Genomic DNA, 22,859 nt, shown 5'->3' with positions numbered 1-22,859 from the left:
AAATATTATGGTCACTGTTACTGAAAACAAGAGTTTTCTTGAAAAATTAGGTCAGGATTTTAAATGAGTTCAGTAAATGAGTTAAAAAAGGCTACATGTTGTGTTGATCAGCTGATGATATCAATATGATTGGGGGGGGGGGGTATTAATTTTGTGTGCTTTTTGTGTTAGAATCAACGGTTGTTTCTTTTTTTTAATAGCAAACCTCAAAGAGGACTTGATAAGTTTAGGGCATTTAAATTTTAAATTACAAAGCTGCGATGTGCAATTTAATAAAGTACTGATCAGAGTGTTACAGACAAAGGGAAGACCTCTCTTATGTATTAATTTTTGATATTTGATATTTCTTTTTACTATTACATACAATCCAGGCTAATAAATTATACTATTTTTTATATTTTCAGATACAATGATGTAATTCATGCCTGTTGTTTACAAGAAGATTTGGAATCTTTTGTATCTGGCAGTGAAACAGAGGTAAATAGAAATGGATTTGTTATAAATTCATACATTAGAAATCTATAGGCAATCTTTTAATTATGGTTTTGATTTGTGCCATAGGATTCATAGCCTAGGACTTTATGTAATTGAAATTATGTCTACTTTCACACAAATATCTATGTTTGGTCTATCTTAGGTACATTGTCAATGACAAGACTTTAAACAAAAATCATTACAAACATCATTCTATTTCACTTTCTCACATTTATTATCCATCAACTTGAAACACTTTTCATTTTAAAACAGCAGCCTTTCAGACAAATATTTCATGTTCATTGACATGCTCTGAAGAATGACAATAGTGATTGCAAGAATTACTTCCTGATTAGGACTTATATCCCTCACGATACTTTATTATCTTTTGTAGATAGGAGAGAAAGGTATAAATATGAGTGGTGGCCAGAAGCAGAGGATCAGTTTGGCCAGGGCTCTGTATGCAAATAAAGATGTATATTTATTGGACGATCCTTTATCAGCCGTAGATATACATGTAGGAAGACATATCTTTACTGAATACCTGACCAAGGCTCTCAAAGGGAAAACTGTAATCTTTGTTACTCATCAGTTACAGGTAATATACATGTAGGGTGACATATCTTTAAAACAAGAGCAGTCACCTATAGAAAATATATATTTCTTACTTAATTTTATTCCAATGATCAAATGTTTTGAAAATGATGGATGGACCGTTTTTGACACGTCAGGATTATGCCTTTATTTTATTAGAATTCGGGATTTACCCTAATCAGGACTAAGGGATTGATGATTATTTTTTCAGGATTAGGGCAAGGAATTCTATATTTTTTTCGGAATTAAGAATGAAAACTCCCTCCTACTGTCTCTCTCTGAACACAACAAGAAGCAAAAAGCAAGAAGTTAAGTCTTAGTTATGCTGCTTAGTTTGAGAAACATTTCCTAGAAAAAGGAAAACTTTAAATTATGCTTAAATCACTGAAAGTACATGAAGCTTCATTTTGAAAGCAACAGAATAAATTTTATTACACAAAACACCTGGACACTAGTAAAAAAAGTAACAGATATAATTTTCTATGCACATGTCTATATACTTTGTTGCAGTATCTAAGCCAATGTGATGGAATAATTGTGTTATCTAATGGGAGAATAACAGAGAGGGGTAAACATGATGAACTGATGGCTGGGAATGGAGAATATTCTAACCTCATCACTACATACTATACCCAAGATGACAACGAGGATGTGGACGATGATATCAGAGGTAATATTGTATTGTTATTTCTGACAGTGTGTGTTCAGAGTAATGATGTCTTGATTTGTTATATCTGACAAGTTTGATGTTCAATTATTGTGTATATTCCTTTCTTAAATTAAATGCCTAATGTGCTATGGGTTGTCTTAAACTGACAGTGAGGTAGAGTTGGATTTTTTTTGTCCATGTAAAAGACCTCACTGTAATTTTGAGATAAAGACAAGCAATAACATCATTTTCCTTTTAGCATATGTTTTATTGTGCTGTGCATGTAGTGATTTATGGTTGTAATGGGGGTTACTTCATGAAGAATAAAGGTAAAAAAATCTTGCCAAATGACGTTAACTGTAATTTTTGGTGCATGACGATAATATGCACACATTCTTTTAGACGATGGAATAATCAACTGATTTTGAAGAATCACAGTAATGATATTTATTTTACACCTCTGACAAATCACAATAAATTATTTTGACAAATCATAGTAAAATTTTAACCAATTTGACACTAATAGTAGTCAAAAATGAGCATTTGATGCCTGACGGAAAAGGGCATTAATACCCTATTGATTATGTGTCATGGATGGATACAAAATACCGTTATTTTTTCTATTATTGAAAATATAAATATATTAAAACAGCATGTAGGTCTGGACTGTCTTTTCAAGGGGGAAAAATTGAGTGATTTTTTTAACTTCTGCTTAAGCAATGAAAAGAACAATAAATATTTTATAGAAAGAATTAATTCCATCCCAGGATCACCACAGCCAGTGACCACTGTAAGACAGAGGACATTTTCTGATTCTTCACAGAAATCAGGATTTCAAAAACCAGGATTCCATCAGCAGGCCAGTGTCATGTCTGCTACTAATGATAAAGAAGAAATGAAAAAAGCAGGTGAGGTCATTATAAATATAGTACTGATACAGAGGTCCATCAGCAGGTCTTTAGCTGGTAATGCATGCTTAATTTCAGTGATTTCAAATTCATCACTTCTTTTTCTTGTTGATTATCTCCCCTCAAACTATATGCTCAAGCCTAATGTTAACCATTGAATAAAGTGACCAGACCAGAATATAAACATCAGTTCTAGTAGTTTGTGTCTTTTAATCCCAGCTTTTTTACAAAGATGGTTTCAGCCAATTAAGAATTGTCACAAACTGTTACTTCTAAATTGCACTCAACTCTTGATTGAAATGTTGAAAATTACAAATTAGCATGCATTACCAAGTTAAATTATTGGTTCGCTTCATTGTTAATATACATGAAGATATAGATTGCAATTTGATAGATCAATTTTTTGACCAACAATTGATGGTTTTATCATTGAAATTAGGCCCCATTTCCTTATAGTATAACTCTAGTAGGAAGTCTATATTTCATTCACCCTGTCTTTTATCCAACAGCTATTCTGTCACACTTTTCTCTGAATTACTGAACAGAAAAACTTCATATTGGTGAGTTGAAATGAGTAACCATTTTATGATTCTGTCAGACACCTACTTCCTTTTTACTGATACTTTGAATTTTTCAATTTGGTGAACAAAGTTGAAATTTTGTGTCGCACTTTCTTCAAGTAAAACTTAATTAATCAGCAGCTGACAGTGATGAGTTGTTACATGCAAGTGTTTTAGATCTGACAGATACAAACATCCTGGTTCCCTGTACTTTGAAGTACCAGTGGGGATATAATGAGCACAACAAAGTGTGCAATCTTGGTTCTTTATTATGCCCCACCTACGATAGTAGAGGGGCATTATGTTTTCTGGTCTGTGCGTCCCTTCGTTCATTCTTCCGTCCGTCTGTCCTTCCGTCCGTTCGTCCCGCTTCAGGTTAAACTTTTTGGTCAAGGTTGTTATTGATGAAGTTGAAGTCCAATCAACTTGAAACGCAGTACACATGTGCCCTATGATATGATCTTTCTAATTTTAATACCAAATTAGAGTTTTTACCCCAATTTCACGATCCACTAAACACAGAAAATGATAGTGCGAGTGGGGATCCGTGTACTATGGACACATTCTTGTTGTTAATGCTGATTTATAGAAAATTATGTTTAAATATTCTATTATTTGTATGATTGTAAAGCTGATGTCTATTAAACATTCTTAAAGAAACTCAACCATTAATCTATTTGTTTTATAGGAAAGCTAATGGTTGCAGAGGAGATGGGAAAAGGCAAAGTGACATTTAGGACTTACTGGGATTATATACAAGCTGCTGGTGGTGTTTTAATATCTTGCCTAGCAGTTCTCATGTTTATTCTAAATATAGGAATCCAAACTGGCAGTAGTTGGTGGCTGTCATACTGGTTAGACCAAGGAGGTGGGGTGAGTAGAAACCTGTATGAGTTCTTATAATAAAGTTATTGAATCTTGTAGCAAATATCTAGGTCCAGACAGGTAGTGCCAGTAGGTGCGGGCTGTCATATTCATTATATCTAATAGATGGATCAAGTTATAAGAAACTTCTGGCAATTTTTATATTTACATGTTCTTATGAATATTAGGCTTCAAATAGGTCAAGTTGTTAGAGGATGTCATATTTGCTTCACCAAGATTTAAAGCAAAATGTTAGTGGTTAGACCAAAGAGACTAATCAAATATAAAGTGTTTAGACCAAAGTGATTGGACCAATAGTCCAGAGTCTATGGATTGTATGGTCTGGTTAAATCTAGTGCTGGCTACCAGGTATTAATAAAATTGTGAAAGGAAATGGGGAATGTGTCAAAGCGACAACAACCCGACCATAGAGCAGACAACAGCCGAAGGTTACCAATGGGTGTTCAATGTAGCGAGAAATTCCTGCACCCGTAGGCGTCCTTCAGCTGGCCCCTTAAAAAATTTGTATACTAGTACAGTTATAACTGACATAATCATACAAGACTAACAAAGGCCAGAGGCTCCTGACTTGGGACAGGTGCAAAATTGTGGAGGGGTTAAACATGTTTATGAGATCTCAACCCTCCCCCAATGTAGAAAAGTAAACGCATAACAATACGTACATTAAAATTCAGTTCAAGAGAAGTCCAAGTCCAATGTCAGAAGATGTAACTAAAGAAAATAAATAAAATGACAATAATACATAAATAACAACAGACTACTAGCAGTTAACTGACATGACAGTTCCAGACCTCAATTAAACTGATTGAAATATTATGTCTTCATCATATGAATATCAGGCACAATCTCTCATACTATCATGAAATATATGAGAAGAACATGTCAACAACTGTTTTTTTAAATAAATATGTTTAGATCCAATGCAAAGACCCTTTAAGTGAATCAATATTAAAGCCAAAATATGCAATCTGTAATGACCTGACAACAGTATCATAACTATATCCCTTCTTAATAAGTCTGTTTAAAGGTTTTATCATAAATTTTTGTATTAAACTTCCCATTAATGATATCAAAGATCGAGGAAAGGGCAGTGGTCATTGTTAGTATTAGCTTTATTTAAAGTAAGTTCAACAGGATAAATTTCTTTAGTATACATACTGAAGTCGTCATTATTAAGAGCCAATATATCATCCAAATATCTAAAAGTATTGTTAAATTTTTGTATCAAATGTTGTTTCGATGGGTCTTTGCTAATTTTAGTCATAAATTGTAACTCATTACAATACAAAAACAGGTCCCCAATAAGTGGTTCACAGTTAGTCCCCATTGGAATTCTAATAACTTGACGATATACGGAAACTCCAAAGCGAACAAAAATATTATCAAGTAAAAATTCAAGCGCATATATAGTATCAAAGCATGTCCAATTGACATAGTTCTTTTGTGTATTGCTACTAAAAAATGACCTAAAAGAGTTTGAACATATGTACTCCCATTCTGACTTTTTAAATGCCCAGTTAATTAGGGATGTCAATTTTTTCTTAATGAGAATATGAGGCAAAGTAGTATATAGGGTAGAAAATCAAAACTTTGAACAGATTAAAAATCACCAATATATGCATGCAATTTATCAAGTACTTCCAAAGAGTTTTTGACACTCCAAAAGTAATTAATTCCACTATTTTCAAAGGTCTTATTTGAACAATTCATTATCAGTTTTTTAGCTCACATGGCCCGAAGGGCCAAGTGAGCTTATGTCATCACTTGGCGTCCGTCGTCGTCCGTCGTCTGTTGTCGTCGTCTGTCATCGTCTGTCTTCGTAAATTATTTCAAGAATCTTCTCCTCTGAAACTACTAGGCCAAATACTTCCAAACTTTAACTGAATGTTCCTTTGGGTATCTAGTTTATAAATTGTATCCGAAGTTTTGATCTATCAACAAACATGGTCGCCATTCCTAAAAATAGAACATAGGGGTCAAATGCAGTATTTGGCTTATAACTCAAAAACCGAAGCATTTAGAGCAAATCTGAAATGGGGTAAAATTGATTATCAGGTCAAGATCTATCTGCCCTGAAATTTTCAGATGAATCGGACAATCCATTGTTGGGTTGCTGCCCCTGAATTGGAAATTTTAAGGAAATTTTGCTGTTTTTGGTTATTATCATGAATATTATTATAGGTAGAGATAAACTGTAAACAGCAAAAATGTTCATCAAAGTAAGACCTAAAAATAAGTCAACATGACTGAAATGGTCAGTTGACCCCTTTAGGAGTTATTGCCCTTTATAGTCAATTTTTAACCATTTTTCATAAATCTTAGTTATCTTTTACAAAAATCTTCTCCTCTGAAACTACTGGGCCAAATTGAACTAAACTTGGTCACAACCATCATTGGGGTATCTAGTTTGAAAATTGTGTCCAATGACCTAGCCAACCAACCAAATTGGCCGCCATGGCTAAAAATAGAACATAGGGTTAAAATGCAGTTTTTGGCTTATAACTCAAAAACCAAAGCATTTAGAGAAAATCTGACATCGGGTTAAATTGTTTATCAGGTCAAGATCTATCTGCTCTGAAATTTTAAGATGAATTGGACAACCCATTGTTGGGTTGCTGCCCCTGAATTGGTAATTTTAAGGAAATTTTGCTGTTTTGGTTATTATCTTGAATATTATTATAGATAGAGATAAACTGTAAACAGCAATAATGTTCAGCAAAGTTAGATTTACAAATAAGTCGGATGACCGAAATGGTCAGTTGACCCCTTTAGGAGTTATTGCCCTTTATAGTCAATTTTTAACCATTTTTCGTAAATCTTAGTAATCTTTTACAAAAATCTTCTCCTCTGAAACTACTGGGCCAAATTAATCCAAACTTGGCCACAATCATCTTTTGGGTATCTATTTTAAAAAAATGTGTCCGGTGACCTGGCCATCCAAACAAGATGGCTGCCACGGCTAAAAGTAGAACATAGGGGTAAAATGTCAAAAACCAAAGCATTAAGATCAAATCTGACTGTGGTTGAATTGTTTATTAGGTCAAAATCTATCTGCCCTGAAATATTCAGATGGATCGGACGACACGTTGCTAGGTTGTTGCCCCTGAATTGGTAATTTTAGGGAAATTTTGCAGTTTTTAGCTCACCTTTTCTAAAAGGAAATGTGAGCTTTTCTCATCACTTGGCGTCCGTCGTTGTCGTCTGTCGTCGTTAACAATTTTTCAAACATCTTCTCCTCTGAAACTACTGAATGGATTTGGATGAAACTTAGCATGATTGTTCCTTAGATTATCCTGCACAAAGTTTGTGCTTCGATTTTTGATCCGTCAAAAAACATGGCCACCGTTACTTCAAATGGAACAAAGGGGTCAAATTCAGTTTTTGGCTTATATCTCAAAAACTAAAGCATTTAAAGCAAATCTGACATGGGGGTAAAAATGTTCATTAGGTCAAGATCTATCAGCCCTGAAATTTTCAGATGAATCAAACAACCCATTGTTGGGTTGCTGCCACTTAATTGGTAATTTTAAGGAAATTTTGCAATTTTTGGTCATTATCTTGAATATTATTATAGATAAAGATAAACTGTAAACAGCAAAAATGATCAGCAAAGTAAGATCTACAAATAAGTTAATATGACCAAAATTGTCAATTGACCCCTTAAGGGGTTATTGTCCTTTAATGACAATTTTTCACAATTTGTTCATCATATTTGCTAACTTTAAAAAATCTTTTCCTCTAAAACTACTCGACCATATTCAACCAAACTTCATTTGAATGATCAGTAGGGTGTATAAAATAAAGTTTGTGTTTTATTTTCTATTTCGTCAAAAAACATGGCCGAAGGCATTGTTTACCAGGTGAGCGATTCAGGCTCTTGAGAGCCTCTTGTTTATTGTACCAAGTGTACTAGTAAGTAGAATAGACAATTTAGTAGTGGAACAATGGCTTGAAGATGAAATAAATATTTATTTGTAAGGTTTTTTGTGTAGCTTTGGAAGCCAGTACATAGTTGGGACTTTCATTGTATTTGGTTCTGCTTGTAAAGAAGTAGCTAAAAGTTTGTGTTTGTTACAGATGTCGTTTTCTGAAAATGAAGTCAGTTGGAATGTTGGTGAATTCGTGATTTCCTTTTGCAGAACCTCAATATAAAATTTATGTCAAACAATAATGATATTATTAGCAGCTTTATCAGCCCAGACAAAAACAAATTCCTTGGCTAGTTCTTTTAGTTTATGTTTGATACATGAAATAGGGTTTTATGGTTGTTGTTAAGAGTAAAAAACATACATTGATTGTTGGCTAGTCAGGTTACAAGAAAATTATATGTCTGGTTCTATCTAGTGATGACTACTAGGGTTAAAAGAGATAGTTGTTGTTGGCTAGTCAAATGTTATTGGATAGGTAATAAAACACATCTTTGTCTGTTTATATTACAAAAAGAACAAACATCTATTGGTGATTGTCTGTATCTTGAACATATATTACCTTTAAAATGATAAGATTGGAAAATGCAGAAATGTTGTAAAAAGTGATAGAATGTACAGCATTGATTTCTTTTTTGAAGATTACTCTCTTTTCAAAGATAATAGTAATAATCCTATTATTTCATTGCAGAACATAACCATACCTTTCGTAGGTAACCTGTCCAATACAACTAACATCACAACAGTTACAGTCCTGAGCAGCAACATAAGGGATAATCCAGATATGAATTTTTATGTTACAGTGTATGGGCTTTCTGTTATTGCTATTGTATTTTTAATGATACTTAGAGCAATTATCTTCATGAAGGTAGGTTTTTACCGTTGTAAATCTTGTTTAGTCATGGAATAATACTACTTGGTTGCCTTGTTTGGACAAAAACCTAAATTGGTGCCAAGTGTTTTGAGACTATCATAAAAGTCATTACTGTAACTTAAAACACTTAACGAAATAAAACACAATCACAAACAAAACAAACAAGAAACAAAACAGGAAATTTGTTTTGGTCATGAACCAGAATAGGAAATAGGAAAAGAATTCGAAATTGAAAACAATTATGGTGAAAAAATGCAGAAATTCTGTACTTAAGAGATATTATAAAATTATGCAACTTTGAAAGTAAAATTGTACCAACTAGTCAGAAAACCACTTGGAAAATAAACCAAACTGTATGTCCTTTTTACTGAAACACCTATATAGCTAGTCTATTTAAAATTAATTTCTTTTCACAGGTGACGCTGCATGCTTCCAGTAATATGCATGATAATATATTTTCCAAGATTTTAGCTTGTCCAATGCAATTCTTTGACACAACGCCAGTTGGAAGAATTGTAAATAGATTTTCTGCTGATATGGATGAAAGTAAGTTTAGAAATAGTTCATTATAAAACAATTAAAAACAAAAATCCAATGTTAAGTATGTCAAAAGTTTTGTCAAAAGTTTAACTACAATCTTTCATTCTTTGATTTGTCTTTCACATGTTCTTCTTTGTATGCTTTGAAAGTGCATCAAAATATCAAAAATATACCATTTTATCAGGAAATTCTGCTGAAATTAAACATTTACCTGAAATAATGTCATCCTGCTAAATTTTTGTATGTTTCTATAGTCTGAATGCAGATGTAAAATTATTGTTAATAGGCATAAATCAAATATTTGTTTAACCCTTTCCCCCATAATGACGCTTTTTGACGCCACCCCCTTTACTCCATAATGACGCCTTTTGACGCCTGTGTAGTACCTCAGTTGAAACACTTTGACTACAAAATGTCTGCATCAGACTTAAAAAAGTTTGTATCCAATATGAAAAGGATATTCATGAGAATATCTGACTTGAATTTCATTGATGAAATATTCATTTTTCACAATGCATTATAACTTTAAACCTTATGGTTTTTTTTTATTGAAAAAATCCTATGTGAATCAAGTATGTGAGAGAGAAAAAATACATGGAGGAAAGGGTTAATTAAAACAAGCTAAGTTATCAATTAAATATTTCCTGTATTTAATGAAATTTTGTTACATCTTTGTTTTACTTTTGAATTCCTTCAACTTGACCTCAACATCATAAAAATGTTTTTAATCAGTAGTTACCTTGTATTGATGCTCAATTTAGTGACAAGCTGTGCCAAATTAACCCTGCAATTTTATATGATTAATAGATAACGATATGTATTTACATTTAGAGACTCAGGAAACTGAACATTTCAATAAAACTGCTATGCTAAAAAACATATTATAGTTTAGATAGAATAAAAGAAAAGAAAGAACATGGTGTAATCTATATTTTTAAAATACACCTACTTGACACAACTCAAACCAAACGAATGGTGCTTAAGTTGCTGTTTAAGTTTAAGATGCCCCCTAGCAAAAAAGTTGTTTGTTAATCTTCTTCTAAATAGTTAATCTCATATGTAATCTTTTTCAGTTGATGTGCGTCTTCCTGGAAATATGGAGATATTTTTACAGAACATTTTAATGATAATTTTTGCATTAGTCAGTATATCATATGTTTCGTCATGGTTTTTGATAGCTCTTGTGCCATTGATATTCTTTTTTGTGATGTTAAACAAATTATTTGCTGCGTGCATAAGACAATTAAAAAGACTGGATTCTGTAACAAAATCACCAATGATCAGTCATGTGCAAGCATCTGTTCAAGGAATATCAACCATTCATGCATATGGAAAATCCAATGAATTTGTAGACAAGTAAGTCCAATGTTATTTTAATTTAGAATGTTCAATGTAGAAAACTGTTCAGTCTAAAAAAAAAAGCACATTTTAGCTTGGAAATGTTAATAAAGAATTTATCATCACTTATTTTATATTTTACATGAATAAAGTGAAAAATTCCAATTATTGAACATTTTGCAGGAATTATGGTTTCAATTTAGGTCTATTTTACTATTATGTCTGGATATTCATGTCAAACACATCTAGTTTAATATCTCTACAACAGTAAATAATGAAACTTGTACCTTATAGTTGTTTAAGGTGGCTAGGGCCTATTCGAAGTTTCTATCAGAAGTGCCATATTTTTTGTTTTATTTATTCTTTATAGAAAGTGAATCAAATTAGTAGAAAAAAATAGGGGGTCAAAATTTTACTTTTAAATAGGTATGTAAAAGGAACCATTTTTCAATGAAATGATAGGGAAAATAGAGGTGTTGACATATTTTTATTGGAATATCAAAAAAACGTTCTATGACACTTGGTCCAAAACTGTAATATAAAAAGCTGAAATATAGCTTCAAAGAATGAGCAAATAAAAAACATAGGTCACCTATATGAAAAAACAAATATTTTGCCTTAAAACCCAAATTTTGGCGGGGAAATGGTGAAAATGGGTGAAATGTCATTAAGACCCTTTAACAAATACGGATAATAACGAAAATATTCTATAAGTCACATAACTACACTGATTTAACATTTCTAATCAATCAAAATATTTTAAAAAATTATATCGAATTTACGACAAATACTTTTGTAATTCATGCGTGAAATTATGTGCAGTCGAATAGTCCCGAGCCACCTTAAATATATGTTTTTGTGTAATTAAAATTAATATTGTAGTTTAATTTACTTGAAGAAATAGGTCATTTGCTTAATGTTAAACACATGAAACGATTTTACTGAGGTATACCAATATTGTATGCTGAATTTAATACGTAATTCTTGATTCTTGAGTTTCTTTGTCTTTTGAATAAATGATGGTTGACATGAATAGGTATTATATTATAAATTAATTTCCATATTTGTTTTTCCAGATTTCATAATTTAATTGACACCAATACAGTTCCCTATTTCCTGTTCGTTTCATCCAATCGATGGTTAGCTATACGCCTTGATATCATCAGTGCCTGTGTGATATTTGTTACAGGTCTTTTAGTTATTGTTAATTATGAAAGTATGACTCCAGCTTTGGCAGGCATGGCGCTTGCCTTTTCCATCCAGGTTTGTAGAACCTTTCATTGTTTCATGCTTATATAAAAAAAACTCATTAAAAAGACCAGGCTTATTTTTATATGACCGCAATTCTTGCATTCGTATAATGGTATGATGTCGTCGTCCGAAGACACATTTGGTGTCCGGACAATAACTTTAGTTTAAGTGAATGTATCTCTAGAAATTTTATAAAAGGTTCAATACCTCAAAAGGAAGGTTGGGATTGATTTTGGGGGTGGTCCCTACCGTTTGGGAATAAGGGGCCCAAAAGGGGTCATAAAACAAGCATTTTTCTTCTTTCAGGATATCAACTTGTGTATAAGCATTTCAATTGCTCTGAAATTATACCATCAATGTTAAATACCACAGGTAGAAGGTTCGGATTAATTCTTGGGGTTATGGTCCCAAATGTGTAGGAATTTGGGGCCAAAAAAGGGGCCAAAATAAGCATTTGTTAAGTTTCCAGTCAAAATCTCTCTGAAATTATTCCACAAGTTTCCATACTACAAAGGGATGGTTTAGGGGGGGGGGGGGGGTTATGGTTCAACTCATCAAGCAACTAGGGACAAAAAAGGGGGAAAACAAGGGTTTTTCTGGTTACAGGACAATTTAGAAAATTTAAAAGCAGTGAAGGGGAGGTAATCCAATTAAAATTTAAAGAACACTTATATATAAGTTAAAACTTGTGACACTTGAAGAAGGCCATTTGTTGAGCCGAAATATTTGTCAACACGATTTAATAACAACATTTTCGTATTGTAACATCTTATATCAGTACCGTTGTGCAAATTTTTAGACTGATATATATATATATATATATATATATATATACAACTCGTCTAAACATCAACCCAACAATGTACGTATATATATGTTTGATTACTTGATTACCTCACTTACACTGCTTGAAAATTGTATTAAGAAATGATGATTGTCTTGAGATGATTAACTGTAAATTTATTTTTAGAACTTAATGTTTACTAATATTAATTTTAATCATGACTGTATGTCATTTTATATTTAATATTTTATAATGTATTTAAATGAGTAGTTATTGTTGCCAACTCCATTAGAAATTTGAATTGAGATTATTTTTATACGACCACAAAATTTTTGCAGGTTGTATATTGGTATCACATCGTCGTCGTAGTCGTCGTCGTCGTCGTCCGAAAACGGATTGTTTCCGGATAATAACTTTAGTATAAGTAAATAGAAATCAATAAAATTTGAACACAATGTTTATAACCACAAAAGGAAGCTTGGGATTGGTTTGGGGGGTTTATGGTTCCTAAGGTTTAGGAATTAGGGGCCAAAAGGGCCCAAAACAAGCATTTATCTAGTGTCAGAAAAATAAGTTGTGTATAAGTATTTTAATTGTTCTGAAATTGTACCACAATGTTTAATACCCTAAGTAGAAGGTTGGGATATATTTTAAGGGAGCATCTGGTTTTAATAAGGAAACAGGGGAGAGGGAAAAAAATGTGGGAGGGAGGTGGGGGTAGGGGTGTAAAATTTTTTTCATTTCAGATTTCAGAAATTAAAAAGAATTTTTTCTACAAATATTTTTTTTTGAAGGGATAAATATTCAACAGCATAGTGTATTGCTCAATAGCAAAAAAAAAAAAAATTTGTAAGTTCATTAGACCACATTCATTCTGTGTCAGAAACCTATGCAGTGTCAACTATTTAATCACAATCCAAATTTAGAGCTGTATCAAGCTTGAATGTTGTGTCCATACTTGCCCTAACTGTTCAGACCACTGCGGTCGTATAAAGCTGCGCCCTGTGGAGCATCTGGTTTTGGTTAACTTTATTTATCAGTTCCAATTAATTTTAACTCTAATGATAATAATACTAGTTGTGACAGGCAAATATGATTATAGATTTGAACTGCTTTTAAGAGAGACTTTTTGTTGATGTATGAAATTTAACATGTCAACTGCAAAATTTACTCCAAATGAGTTATAAGCCAGTATCTCCCGTTGTAAACATCAATTTGTATTTATCTGTTTTAGATGACAGGTTTGTTCCAGTTTTCAATAAGAATGGCGATAGAGACAGAGGCCAGGTTTACATCAGTAGAAAGATTAAATCATTATTCCAGGGTACGAGGTCAAATGTTAATTAGTATATTAAAGTATAAAAAAGAAGATGTGGTATAATTGCTAATGAGACAATTCTCCACAAGAGACCAAATGACACAGAAATTAACAACTATAGGTCATGGTACGGTCTTCAAAGCCCATACCTCATAGTCAGCTATAAAAGACCCTGAAGTGACAAATGTAAAACAATTCAAACGAGAAAACTAATTTATGCACAAAAAATGAATGAAAAACAAAAATGTAATGCACCAACAAAGGACAGCCACTGAATTACAGGCTAAACCCTGCCATAAAAAAATTAATGGATATATATTCTCAAAAAGCCTACACAGTGAAAAATTCAGTTTTTATGCCTACATTATCAATACTTTTACTCCAAATAAAAATACCTCATTACAATTAAATTTTCAGTTTTGATTCATTTATTTATTGAATGAAAATATATCCCTCTTGCATATGAATTATGGACTAAACATGTTTTCTTAGCATCCTTCATGTAACAATATGTTGTAAGTTGTAGACACATATACATTTCCTAATATATTACTTATTAAACTTATTTTGTAGGCAGTAGAATCAGAGGGAGATTCTATCATTAAAGGACAACGCCCACCTGACAACTGGCCATTAGATGGATGTATATCATTTAAAAAATATAAAATGAAATATAGAGACAATTTACCTCTTGCATTAAAAAGTGTATCGTTTGATGTTCTACCTCAAGAGAAGGTCGGAATAGTTGGTCGATCAGGATCAGGTAGGTCGTTTTTCTTCTCCAAATCAAAAAGAAACGCTGCTAGAACATAATGTCTTCCAAGAAAATTGAAAATATAACATTTCCAGGCTGATCTAGTCTTGATATCTCCCTTGGCTACTAAATTATTGTTCCATTTCTTTTTTTGGCTACAGGAAATAGAATATTCAGTTACATGAAAATTCTCGGTCCTACTAAAAAGCACCCGGGAGCGCCCAGGAAAAGAAAAAGCGCCCAGGGAAAAGAAAAAGCGCCCGGAGAAGGAAAATTAGCGCCCGGGAGAAGAAAAGAATAGCATTTTATAACAATGTTTTTTTTCCTTAAAAAATAACAAATCATTGCTTGTTTTGTCCTTAATATAAATGGGGATATGTACGATTAAACATCTATGTATATTTTGTTACTAAAAATAATCGGTGCCTGAGGTCTAATATTTTCGCAACTGCATGGTGAACACTTTTTTATACAGATGCTGAGATCGATTTATTATATCTTTTTGTAAAACTAAAACCGTTTCAATGGCTATGGTTATCAGGGTTTTAATGCTTAGACTTAAATTTAAACCAAACTCCTGCTTTTTACTCCCTTGTTTTAACTACGGTACATGTATAGTACTGCTTTTTTTGCTGATTTATTATGTGTACCTCTTTTAATTTTGATTAAATTAATATTTATCTGTGAAATTTGAGTTGTCTTATACATTTTTCATTTTGATATCGTTTTTGAAAAACATGTCTTTTGATGTCTTCCATGTTATAAATCTTCCGCATAAACTGTGATCCATTATTATCAGTCTTTCGAAATAGTTTTCATATATTATTGTTAAAATTGAAACATTCATATACTTGTTTTTGTGCTTTATTACAAATGTCTATTATCTGATTTTGCAAATTACTTGTCTAAAGTAAAAAAAAAAAATCAATGTCCATAACTTAACAAAGTTGTCTCATGCCAATAAAATATCTATATATTTTCCCTGGGCACCTTTTCTATTCCCCGGGCGCTATATTTTCTTCTCCGGGCGCTTTTTCTTTTCCCCGGGCGCTTTTTCTTCACCCAGGTGCTCCCGGGCACATTTTAGTAGGACCCAAAATTCTCATACACATTGATTTTATAAGAAAATGGAATGAGCAGTGTATCAACCATTGATTATTTTCTTTATTAATTTTTTAGTCCTGAATTATATTTAAACCATATATTGAAAATGATGTCTTTGTAAAAAGCATAAAAATGTGCGATTGATTGATTTGATTGGTGAGTGTTTAACTGTGCACTCTCAATGCAGACACCATTTTCATGGGGTAATATGATTTTTGTTCAATGTTAAGTCAGATAGTCTCAACTATTTAAAATATTTAGTTTAATAACAATATTTACATACTGTTTATTAATAAAAGGTGTCTTATTTTTCTTAAAAATTGAATTGTAATTAAGCAAAGATAAAAAAAAAGGTTTCTACATGAAATTTTCCAGGGAAGTCCTCACTAGGTGTTGCCTTATTTAGACTGGTTGAAGCAGATTCAGGAAGTATATCTATAGATAACGTAGACATATCTACAATAGGTCTCCATGATCTAAGGAGTAAGCTAGCCATCATACCTCAGGACCCTGTATTATTTGTTGGAACTATTAGGTAGGTTTGTTGAAGTGCCAGGTATTTTTTTCTCTAATTGAAAACTTGTTATTAATGTTGGATCATAGTTATCTTTTATTTATTTGATATATTCACTACCATCTAGGTGTATTTTTATATGTTTGATGGCATGTTTATTTGATATAGTCACTACCATCTAGGAGTATTTTTATATGTTTGATGGCATGTTTTATTTGATATAGTCACTACCATCTAGGAGTATTTTTATATGTTTGATGGCATGTTTTATTTGATATAGTCACTACCATCTAGGAGTATTTTTATATGTTTGATGGCATGTTTTATTTGATATAGTCACTACCATCTAGGAGTATTTTTATATGTTTGATGGCATGTTTTATTTGATATAGTCACTACCATCTAGGAGTATTTTTATATGTTTGATGGCATGTTTATTTGATATAGTCACTACCATCTAGGAGTATTTTTATATGTTTGATGGCATGTTTTATTTGATATATTCACTACCATCTAGGTGTATTTTTATATGTTTGATGGCATGTTTTATCATTGAGATATAACCCACCTCTGTAAATTTTTAATTGTGGTATTTGTGTATATTTTGGAGTTTAGTATGACATCCATTATCAATGAACTAGTACACATTTTTGTTTAGGGGCTAGCTGAAGCACACTTTAACATTTTTGGAATTTGGGGTCCTTAATGCTCTTTAACTTTATACTTGTTTGGCTTTCTAACTATTTTGATCTGAGCCTCACTGATTGGTCTTATGAGGACGTAACACACGTCTGGTGTTTAAAATTATGTGCCTGGTGTCTTTGATAACTAATTATAATACACCACAACAAGGTTCTTTTTCATAACTGAGTTTACACAGGTCACATTTTTGATTTTGACAATCATATTGTTTTTGTTATGTTTTCTGCCAATATTAACTGATTTCCTAAAAATTGTGATTTTTCTTCTGCTGTATTTATATGAAACTCTAAGAGATTCTGATAGATTATTACTATTATTCCTTTTTGTATACAACAAAAAATGTAAGCATTATATGTAAAATTTTCTTCGAAATGACTGTAAAATATCGTTATTTAATTATGTGCCCCAAAAATAGTTATACTAGGAGAGGGCCCATATTGCACCTTGTCCAACAAATATTACCATCACACCTTGCTACAGGCATGATAATAGTTTTAAGAAGAAGACTTCATAGTGATTATGTAAATGTGTTTAATCCATGTTTTTGCTTTCTAAAAATTAAATATATAACTCCATGTAGACCAGCTTAATTAATATTGCAGGTTCTTTAAAGTGTTTTAAATAAAATAAATGTTCAAAATGATATTTGATATTTTGTTTATTTAGATATAACCTGGATCCCTTTCAAGAACATAAAGATTCAGATTTATGGGAAGCATTAGAGAAGTGTCACATTAAAGATACAGTAAGTACAATTTTCAAATATCAAGATCTGTTATACATGAATTAAAAGTAGATTTTTTACAGTTAAGAAAAGATGTAGAATATCTCCAAAGCAACAGTCACACAAGTAACATGTTAGAATGAGCACCTGTTGCAGTAAATTTGGTACTGTTAATGTCATCTCTCATAGAGTATATATTGGACGTGGGTATCATTGGGGTCTAAGCGTGACGCGGGATTGCCGATTTTTTGTAAGCGTGACACGTGAAAGTCAAATTATTGTGTCGGGAAAACGGGAAATGAAGTCTAGCGGGACCCGGGAAATGACAAAAAAATGAGAATTGCTTACGTACATAGTGTAAGCGGGATACGGGAATCGGACAAAACAGTAAGCGGGATCCGGGATCGGAACCCCCCAATGAGACCCCCTTGGACTTGCAAGCTTGTGCATTAATCAATCGTCTTGGAACAATATTCATCAGCATTCATGCAATAACTCTATATTACTTTATTAATTGTGTTAGATATATTTTTACTTTTGTTATCAGTTGTATCAAAATTATAGAGTTATTTACAATTGGTCAGTCTGTTTATCTCAATTTCACATATATAACCCTTTGCACCACAAAACAATCTTAAATTTGAAACCAAATCTGTAATTGAAAAATGGACCAAAATAACTGCACCAATTTACAGACAAAAATGTGAATTGTATGCCACTTAAGAAGTTCAACATATTTCACAATTCCTGTGTATATGACAGGAATTTTAATGACCTTGCTATTTGGTTTGTCAAATACAGAAGAAAAAAAAAATATATACTAAATCCAGATAGCTATTTAGTAAAACCAGAACTAGGTTTTTATAAAATTAATTTACAGGTAGCTGCTTTAGATTCTCAATTGGACTCCTCAGTTGTAGAAAATGGTGAGAACTTTTCTGTAGGAGAGAGACAGCTAATGTGTTTAGCAAGAGCTTTATTACGACATAGTAAGGTAGGATATATATACTTATTTGTCTTTATATTTAATTGATTTGAAAGATAAAAACAGCTATTAATCATAGATTTTTATAGCAAGGGAAGATCAAAATTATTCTAACATGAAATGTGATAAGTGGTATAAATAAAGATGTTGATCATATATCAATGAGACAACAACTCAAATACATATAGAATAATAGGTAGTTTCGTTTTTGATACTGACTATATCATGTGGTATATCTAGATGAGCCCGAAGGGCGAGTTTAGATATATTCCACATGATATAGTCAGTATCAAAAAGGAAACTACCTACTAATCTGTTTATCGGTAATTATGACGTCACAATGTATTGCCTAATATTTTCAGAGATACAGCCAGTACGTTGATACTCGAAAATATTAGGCAGTAAGATGGAAGGGAAAATATACAAATTGCTGATAAATAGTCATAACAAGCAAGATTTTAATTTAACAATTGTTTTTAAGAATAAACAAAAGAACATTTAGATAGTACATTTGTACTTTCCAGGATAAAAAAATCTTGTAGAACAAATGTAAAGACGAAACCATGTTCATGGTATATTATTTACAAATTGTCAAACCAATCTTTAAGACAACAAAGTTTGCTATAGAATTTCCTACACTATACTTTTATATATTGTGTTGGATAGCTTTCTTGAGATTATTATACTAATTTGAACGTGTTTCCTCCACAGATATTGATATTAGATGAGGCTACAGCAGCAATAGATACAGAAACAGATTCATTCGTACAAACCACAATAAAAGAAGCATTTTCAGACTGTACAATGTTAATTATAGCCCACAGATTAAACACTGTACTTAGCTGTAATAGAATATTAGTCATGGAGGATGGTCGGGTATGTAATGTAACAAGATTTTTGTGATATCTTCAGTAGCAATTTACAGGAGTTTAGTTTCTCATTATGGGCCAAGTGAATTTTTCTAATATGACATCAGCCCTTTCCTGTGAAATTACTGAATAATTCCTGTTATTTGAGCTTACTTTCCATGTGAAGCATGTATAATTAATTCCTGCTGCATCAGTCCATTTCCATGACGTCTCTGTATGATTCCTTTCATTTCTGCCCATTTCCTGCAAAATAACGATAATTCCAGTTATTTCAGAGATAACTGTATTAATCTTGTTATTTCAGTTCATTTCCTTGGACAGAACTGTATAGTTGCTGTTTTTTCAGTCTTTTTTTCCTGTGAGGTTGCTGTATAATTCCTGTTACATTGTAACTTTGTAATGTTAAAGTGTAATTTTGATTCCATCTGATGTTTGTTTGCAGGTTGTGGAGTATGATTCACCATCTTCATTAACAGCTAATCCTAAATCTAAATTTAAAATGATGTTAGATGCAGTAGAGAGTCAGCAAGGTGAGTTATCAATCCAAACATTTGATTTGAACATGACATAAGATAGGAATCTATGTGATCTTTGTCCCCATTAACAACATTAGAAAGGGTGGGGTTTTTTTTCTCATAAAAATACAACACTAGGATTATATGTAGTTTATTTACCCAAATATTTCCAAAATCAATACTTACACTTAATGTAATCTCAACAATTATAAGTCAGGAAACTCCACTTCTTAAACTATTGTCAATTGTTAGACAGGATGTTTAATGCAGATCTACATTAGTTCAATCTCGTACCTTATTCTCTTACTTATTTTTGTCTAGAACCATAAGATCTATAGTTAGACATACTTTAAGATTATATTATTTTGTAATAGAATTTTCGTAACTTGACAACCACATGATTTTAAAGTATTTTCTGTATAGAGATTGGTCATACACATACATAATTTACATTTAGTGACCTTGATAGCATTTTTTTTTAGAGAAAGCTAAGTATAGAAACTATTTTAAAATTATTTCCTTGATTTTATTTATCAGATCAGAACAATGTTAAAAGTGTAAATTTTAAAAAATGTTGTTGCTTTTATTTATATCATATGTACTGGAATTGCATTATTTAATCCTGTAATACTAAAACAGTTTAATAAATCATATTATAATTGTTGTTTCAGGAAGGCACAGTTAATAATGCACAATAAGTTTCACTTAAACAGTATTTCTTAAAATAACAGAACTCATACTAAATGACTGTATTTTTGGGTAACTGTCACATTGAACTTTACCGGTACCTCACATCTCCTTTTCTCCATAATTAAGTTGATTTTGTTGTAGGTATGTTATAACAGAAGGATGCACCTAAGTGGTTGTGGTTGTAAACCTTCAGCTGTTAATGGTTGGAGAAAATTGGAGCAGATAGCAAGAGAGAAAATATATGCAAATATTCTAGAAAAACAGCACACCTTTGTTGATGGTTTTAATAAGTAAGTCATGTGAGGAAACATGACTCAAGGCACCACAGGCTTCAGATGAAGTCAAATATTCCTGTTATCATCAATTGAAAGGAGACTGGGCATGTTCATGTAATCATCAATTCAAATTGAAAGGAGATTAGGCATGTTCATGTAATCATCAATTTAAATTGAAAGGAGACTGGGCATGTCCATGTAATCATCAATACAAATTGAAAGGAGACTGGGCATGTCCCTGGTTTTCTAGTCATTCTGTCTTACTATGGATTTCATTGTTTGCTATAGATATATTTCTCTAATTCTAAGCTGAAGTTCTTTTTTTGTGTAATATGTTTGAGCTTTTGATTTTGCCATTTGATTAGGGACTTTCCGTTTTGAATTTTCCTCGGAGTTCAGTATTTTTGTGATTTTACTTTCTAATACACCATACTTTTTAGAGAGAACATTCATAGGTGCTGTAGATTATTTCCTCTAAAATGAGGGGGATAATTTACTATCAAATGCAGCATTGATTAAACATGTGGTACTGCCAGTTGTTTTTGAATATTATAATATTTTACTTTGTGGTTCTGATTTTAAAGCTATTTTATATAACTGTTTAAGATATAGTTGTACTTATGCTCCCTTGCTTTTACATTTATTAGATTAACAATTCTCTCTAGAACATCTTAAGTAATTCCATTTAACAGTTAAGTTTCATATGCTATTTGTTTTATGTACAGTTTTGTATTTAGATTAGATTTTTTTTAATGATTTCCCCTAAGAACTATTTTTTTAAGATTTGAGAATTTGAAAAACAAATTATGATTAGTAATATTTAAAATAATTTGATGAAAAACAAGTACATTGTAGTCTTTATCATGTGTTCACTTTGTTTTTTAAATGAAATGATCGACAGTTGTTTAAAAAAATGTTGATGACTGATTATATGTAATTATGTAAATTGGAAACAAAAGATAGGGTAATGTTATGTATTTATATGTATAGAAAAATATACTTCTATTACTACATTTCTATTTTTAGAACATGAAAAATAGTTCATTAAAATGATTTTTTATGATGAAGGAGCATTATATTTTGTTCTTTCAAATTTTGTTACAATAAAGAAGTAAAAACATTTTACAACAATGCAATGGTTTATTATTTTTAAAATGTTTAATAATTTCGAACCATTTAGGTTTTCTATCACTGGGAATAGATTGCTGTATTTGCCTGTTACATTATAAGCCTTGTACCTTGAATTAGATTTTGAATATTTTTGTACACAATAAACCCTTCCCTTACCTAGGACAGTGGTTCTACAAAACTTAGAAATGTCTACAGCACCTGGATAGGGTCTTACCCCAGATCTAGTATATGTTTAAGAAAAATGTCAAAATTAAAGTTTGTACTGACAGAAATATTCAAAAGATCTGACATCACAGTTATAAAGTGAATTTCAATTAACTTCTTGCAACTCCAAAAGAGGTGTGGGTTACCCCCTAATGAGATCTCAACCCAACAAAAACACAAAATACATTTAGATATATTGAAGTCATTTAATAAAACCTAGTCATATATGTTTTACAAATATATTTGTAGCAATTTCCAGCAGTGCCTGCATATTGCAGTATAATATCTCCC

General features: G+C 31.7%; 1 protein-coding gene across 10 annotated transcripts in view; it reads left to right on the top strand.

Moving 5' to 3' along the window:
- The window catches only part of LOC143067160 (ATP-binding cassette sub-family C member 5-like), a 59,709-nt gene extending 37,345 nt beyond the window's left edge, over window positions 1-22,364 (top strand). For 9 of the 10 annotated variants that reach the window (XM_076240239.1, XM_076240241.1, XM_076240236.1 and 6 more), the window contains 17 exons: window positions 405-477; window positions 869-1,072; window positions 1,579-1,738; window positions 2,464-2,625; window positions 3,874-4,058; window positions 8,688-8,864; window positions 9,287-9,416; window positions 10,484-10,766; window positions 11,825-12,011; window positions 14,018-14,107; window positions 14,675-14,864; window positions 16,335-16,494; window positions 17,842-17,920; window positions 18,780-18,893; window positions 19,596-19,760; window positions 20,196-20,283; window positions 21,100-22,364. In XM_076240239.1, coding sequence (XP_076096354.1) covers window positions 405-477; window positions 869-1,072; window positions 1,579-1,738; window positions 2,464-2,625; window positions 3,874-4,058; window positions 8,688-8,864; window positions 9,287-9,416; window positions 10,484-10,766; window positions 11,825-12,011; window positions 14,018-14,107; window positions 14,675-14,864; window positions 16,335-16,494; window positions 17,842-17,920; window positions 18,780-18,893; window positions 19,596-19,760; window positions 20,196-20,283; window positions 21,100-21,110 — 2,458 coding nt within the window. In that variant the 3' untranslated portion in view covers window positions 21,111-22,364. The remainder of the gene's footprint in view (window positions 1-404; window positions 478-868; window positions 1,073-1,578; window positions 1,739-2,463; window positions 2,626-3,873; window positions 4,059-8,687; window positions 8,865-9,286; window positions 9,417-10,483; window positions 10,767-11,824; window positions 12,012-14,017; window positions 14,108-14,674; window positions 14,865-16,334; window positions 16,495-17,841; window positions 17,921-18,779; window positions 18,894-19,595; window positions 19,761-20,195; window positions 20,284-21,099) is intronic. The other variant, XM_076240240.1, reaches the window with a different exon arrangement.
- The last annotated feature ends 495 nt before the right edge of the window (window positions 22,365-22,859 follow it).

This window comes from Mytilus galloprovincialis, chromosome 3 (genome assembly GCF_965363235.1).
Source record: "Mytilus galloprovincialis chromosome 3, xbMytGall1.hap1.1, whole genome shotgun sequence".
NCBI classification, from domain to species: domain Eukaryota; kingdom Metazoa; phylum Mollusca; class Bivalvia; order Mytilida; family Mytilidae; genus Mytilus; species Mytilus galloprovincialis.
The sequence above is the reverse complement of the archived record's forward strand: the minus strand, read 5'-3'. Positions and strand labels throughout refer to the sequence as shown.